Source organism: Cajanus cajan, chromosome 6 (genome assembly GCF_000230855.2).
Source record: "Cajanus cajan strain Asha chromosome 6, NIPB_CcT2T_4, whole genome shotgun sequence".
NCBI lineage: Eukaryota > Viridiplantae > Streptophyta > Magnoliopsida > Fabales > Fabaceae > Cajanus > Cajanus cajan.
In genome coordinates, this window is record NC_138522.1 from 6,414,823 (window position 1) to 6,420,728 (window position 5,906).

General features: G+C 39.0%; 1 protein-coding gene across 1 annotated transcript; it reads left to right on the forward strand.

Moving 5' to 3' along the window:
- Positions 1-278: 278 nt before the first annotated feature.
- On the forward strand, positions 279-2,807 carry LOC109815458 (putative pectate lyase 5). Its single transcript, XM_020380182.3, has 4 exons — positions 279-474; positions 1,066-1,818; positions 1,988-2,126; positions 2,228-2,807. Exons 1-4 carry the CDS (start codon positions 362-364, stop codon positions 2,447-2,449), a joined length of 1,227 nt encoding a protein of 408 aa, XP_020235771.1. The 5' UTR covers positions 279-361; the 3' UTR covers positions 2,450-2,807.
- The last annotated feature ends 3,099 nt before the right edge of the window (positions 2,808-5,906 follow it).

The following is a 5,906-nucleotide window of genomic DNA, read 5'->3' on the forward strand; positions in this document are numbered from 1 at the left end:
TCTCACAAGTGTACGTACGTAACCAAACATTATTTCACTTTGTAGTTAAAAATGAAGTAATGTCAAACTGTATATGCCCTTTTTCTTACTTCATACCTTTTCTCCATCAAGTTTTTTCTTTCACTGTTTTTTCATTAATTTCCGCCATCATTTATTTCTCGCTTAAACTACCCAATAGGAATCCCGTAAAAACAGAAATCAGGATGCAACTGGGTCCTTTATGTTTAGTTTAATCACGCCATTTGGCCCGGCTTTTCTCTCTTTATATACACCCTTTCCTACGTGCATTACTTCTCACTTCACTCTCTTCTCTCTTCTCTCTCTCTCTCTCACTTACTTAGCATAGCAAAGAGGAGCCAACATGACAAGCACTCCACTCTCTTTGCTTTTCATGCTCTTCTCCCTTCTCACTCCAACCCTCATTTCCTCTTCACATGTTCTAAACCCTGAATCTGTCGTACAAGAGGTAAACAGGTAATGTCACTCTCTAGCTAGCACCTCAGATCCATCCATGTTACCCACTTACATTTACATATGCGCAATTGTCCACCACTCAAACTAAATTTTGTCAGAGTAATAGGAATGCTATCACTTTGATCAACTTCATGTGAGTAGAGATAATTAACATGTTCCAAAACATTGATATCTACATCGGATACCACATTAATTGTTCTTAAGAAAAAATAAGACCTTGTTTTCACAAAATGCCCTCAATGAAATGTTTTTTTGGTTGACATGTACAGTCAATATAAAATCTTACATTGTAACACATCATCTAAGATAATTACGATTAAATATTCTAAATTTTCAAGTATTTGTTTCATATACTTTCACAACCAGATCGATCTTGGTATCTTTTTTGAATTGACCTAGTGATAAAGATAAGATAATTTAAATAAAACTTTACTTTATCATTGTCTTATATATATGACAATTCTTTAAACTATATTATTGATGAAAAATATTTATTTATTATTAATTTTTGTCAAAAAAAAAAATAAATTTGACTGACTATTTAGGATGTGAATTAGAGAAAAAATTATATCGATTATAATTTTGTTACAGGAAAATAAATGGGTCCATAAGTAGGTCTAGGAGGAAGTTGGGGTACCTATCGTGTGGGAGTGGCAACCCCATTGATGATTGTTGGAGGTGTGACCCTAACTGGGAGAAAAACAGGCAAAGGCTAGCAGACTGTGCAATCGGGTTCGGCAAGAACGCCGTGGGAGGGCGCGACGGGAAGATTTACGTGGTGGACGACGACGGCGACGACGACGCGGTGAACCCTAAGCCGGGGACACTGCGGCATGCGGTGATCCAAGACGAGCCACTGTGGATCATCTTCGCGAGAGACATGGTGATCAAGCTGAAGGAGGAGCTGATCATGAACTCCTTCAAGACCATCGACGGCAGAGGGTCTAGCGTCCACATTGCGGGTGGTCCATGCATCACCATACAGTTCGTGACCAACGTCATCATTCATGGCATTCACATACACGATTGCAAGCAGGGCGGGAACGCTATGGTGCGGGACTCCCCACGCCACTACGGCTGGAGAACCGTCTCGGACGGTGATGGGGTGTCCATCTTTGGAGGGAGTCACATTTGGGTCGACCATTGCTCCTTGTCCAACTGCAACGACGGCTTGATCGATGCCATCCATGGCTCCACTGCCATCACCATCTCCAATAATTATATGACGCATCATGATAAGGTCATGTTGTTGGGTCACAGTGACTCTTACACCCAAGACAAGAACATGCAAGTCACTATTGCTTTCAACCACTTTGGTGAAGGCCTTGTTCAAAGGATGCCGAGGTAATTCTATTCATTTTTTATTTTTAATTACATTTATTAATTAAACACGTGTCTTGTGGAGAAAGGTTAAATGGGAAAAGCGAAAAGGATGTATGTGGCATGTGGGAGTGAATGAGTCATTTTGTGGGGACAAAAACATGGGTTAAGTTTGAATTATATTTTATTGCAGGTGTAGGCATGGGTATTTCCATGTGGTGAACAATGATTATACTCACTGGGAAATGTATGCCATTGGGGGAAGTGCTAATCCAACCATCAACTGCCAAGGCAACAGATTTGTTGCACCCGATGACAGATTCAGCAAAGAGGTGTGTGATTAAATAAAACAATCAAGAAATTAAATTAAATGTTGTACCATGTAATTAATGTAATCATATATATGTACTAAGGCATGGTTGAAATTGTTTAGGTGACAAAACGTGAGGATGCACCAGAGAGTGAATGGCAGGGTTGGAATTGGAGGTCAGAAGGGGATTTGTTGGTAAACGGTGCGTTTTTTACTCCATCGGGTGCTGGAGCCTCTTCTAGCTATTCAAGGGCTTCTAGCTTAAGTGCAAGACCATCTTCACTTGTTGGTTCAATAACAACAGCTGCTGGTGCACTCACATGTAAGAAAGGTTCTCCTTGCTGACATAATCAAGCAACTTCTGGTTAATTCATCCATTCATTCCGAAAAGGAAATTAACCAAAAAAATATATATACATAGCTTCCAAAAGAAAAGGGAGGGAAAAAACAAAAAAGAGAAAGAAAAGGCCTATTGGTCGATCTCTAGATTTGTATTTACTTTTCCTTGGATTTCCATATATCTCCACTCTTTTTCCCCTTTTCTGCTGCTTGTCTTTTCTTTTTTTCAGTTTTGAGTTGCTCATGATTACAACCTCCACCTGTTACTCTTAGAACCAAGTCACTCCACGTTCTAAGAGAAAAAACAAGTGCAGAAGAGTTGATATTACTATTATATTACAATACAAAGTTTCTAGCTACTATACATATGTTATTAAATTCTCCTTTCTATCTTCTGTCTCTCTTGTTCCATGTGACCGACACAGACACCCAAATGCACTGTGTTGACTATCGACCATGAATAAAGCCAAGGCACGTACACAATATTAGTAACAAAAGAAAACCATCAAATTCCATGAATCGTGTTCATACTATTATGTAGCATTGAAGCAATTGAAAAACCTCAACTACCCAAATAACTGTTAAAAATTGGACAAAAGAGGGTACAATGTAATTACAAAAGTCCATTTGTTTACTTGTACTTTATTAACAAATATCGAATTGTAAGCCGAATGTTTTTCAGCGATGCTATTTCCATTCACAAAAGACAAATTAGGATGGATTCCAACATGAAAATTGCTTTTAATTTTAGAGAATTATTTTATAAAAAGTGTGTATTTTTTTTTTCCAAAGACATGATTCAGGTAATTAATCTCCAAAAATTGATAATTAATGACCAATTTACATTTACGAAAAGTAATTTCTAATCACTAAATATTATTTTAACATAAACAATAATCAAATTTAAGAGTACTGAATCGACCTCTCAAATCATAGAATAAACCTTATAACCGTTGGGATAAAAGACTTGATTATAAAAATAAGAAATAAAATAATTGTATACAACAATCCATAATTTTATTTAGTTATATTTGATGTTTAAATAGTACTATGATGAATCAGGTTGATTTATGATGTATATATAGAACTCCACTTTTAACAACCAATATGTTAACTAAGTAAAATAAATTCTTATAATATGGATTTAAAAATTAACTCAATTATACAAAATTAGGTAATAAGATAGGATTGAGCATTTCCAATGTAAGTTTATGAAACTAAATATTTATAGATGATATAATAATAATAATAGACTTTATAAATTCAACAATAATCAAATATGATAAATTTTAGTATGATTATAAAATGTGAATTTGACTTGAGAATTCTATTTTACAAAAAGTGAAAATTTTCTGTGCTCATAATTCATTTTAGTTATATGAACAGTAAAGGAATCTGGAACACTATTTAAAGAGACATGATGGGCCAAAAGAAAGAAAAAGGAAAAGGAGTGGGAATGGTGGATTGTAACAAGTCGAACACCTGCCTTAGATGAGTTTAATTGAAGATAGGTGACCACGGCACCAAGGAGTGAAGATGTAGCTAGCTAGGACAAAATTAGGCGAAAGGATGGAAAAGATGAGAAAAAGCACATGGGTGGTGCGGCTGTTAAGTGGATCTTCTTTTGACGGTGGCATTTGATGTGACTGTGGCTTATGGGTAAACATTTAAATTGGGCTACAACCACATCTTTGACAAAGTTTTCAATTCACTTTCTATAATAATGAGAATTCAGAAATGAAACTTAAGGACTATCGAGTGCCAAAATTTCACCCCATCCACCATATGCATCTTCATTTATGTAATGCTTAACCATGCACACTGCTCCCACCTCTAATGAAGACTAATCAGTTCCCACGTGAATTTCTGGATCACCAGCCTCTCTTTACTTTATACTCGTGCATTATTTTAGTTACAATTTTTAAGTAGTTTTTCAATTAAAATTGAATTTTTAATATATGTAAATTTATATTAATAAAGTTTGCAACAAATATAACCTTATATTGAATTTTTAATATATATATATATATATATATATATATATATATATATAATTGTTCCTGTGTTAGGATACACACTCCAATTATCCTTGTTGTAGTAGGTCTGGTCTTGGGTCTCGGTTGTTCCTGTGTTAGGATACACACTCCAATTATCCTTGTTGTAGTAGGTCTGGTCTTGGGTCTCGGTCTTCTCGTTCAATCCGGGTGGTCCGAAGCGAGAGGGGGGGGGTGCCTGCAAAGACACTCCAACGCTCAAGTAAGTACTCGGCGTAATAAATGCGGTAGGTCAAAAGTAGTTACGTACCTCTCAGGAGTTCTATTTATAGGTGTTCGTGTTGGGCCGTGATTATGGGTTGGGCCCCGGGAAATTAGGGGACTGATCCGAAGTTTATGCTAATTAATTTATCCGTAATTAAGCCGGTAATGACATTGACCTTGGCCGACCGTACCGATAAGTTCCGTACGTTCGTGTGGGGTCGGTGGTGTCGGGTACTCGGCGTGTTCGGGTACGAAAAGCGTTCGGATTGCTCGGCCTAGTCGGCACCATACGGTATACAACCCCCTCAGCGTCGAGGATAGAAAAGACGAAGACGATAAAGAAAACTTAGCCATTGAACGCCTGGCGTTCGGGTAGCTCGGCCTTATTTCTCGCGAGGCCTGAATTCGGGGGGGGGGGGGTTTAATCTCCTGAAGTAACGCCGCACCGAGCTCTCAGCGTCGATGAGCCGAACCCTCCTTGGATTACGCGTTGTGAAATCGACGCGTGGACTCCGATGGAGGGTTCCTAGAGTTGACAAGGTGGCCTGGAAATCATGCCGAGATTTCTGATAGAAGTGTCCTGAAAATGCTCAAATTTGAGGTCGTGCCGTGGCCTCTTTAGATGTTGGGAGCCGATACCGAGACCGCCGAGATGAGTGGGCCTCAAATGTTGGAATTAATTGTTGTGCCGTGGCATTTTTAGATGTTGGGAGCCGATACCGAGACCGCCGAGATGAGTGGGCCTCAAATGTTGGAATTAATTGTTGTGCCGAGACCTCATTGTGTGTTGAAGGTCATGCCGAGGTTGAAACGAGTGTGACTTGCCACGTGGGCCTTGGCGGTTACAGGCCCAACGGTTATTTAATCTGGACCGTTGGATGTTCTAGATCGAACGGTCCCGGTCTTGCTGAGGCTTTTCACCTTCCCCGTTTACCTTACCTATAAATAGGGGGGGTGTGAGAATTTACTTGCTGTAAATTCTCCGAGCTCTCTCGCAATCAGATTCGACCGAGCTAACCGAGTAAGGTAAATTTTGTATTCGTTATTTTTTAGCAATAAATGGATAGGGGATATTCCTCGGCAAGGAGTTGGACGTCCTCGGAGAGTTCGGACACTAATTCAAGTAGAGGGGGGTCGAGGTCAAGTGAGATATCTAGGCTGCCGCCTCTGCAGTGCGAGGTAGTGTTTCCTTCCGACCGCCCCGA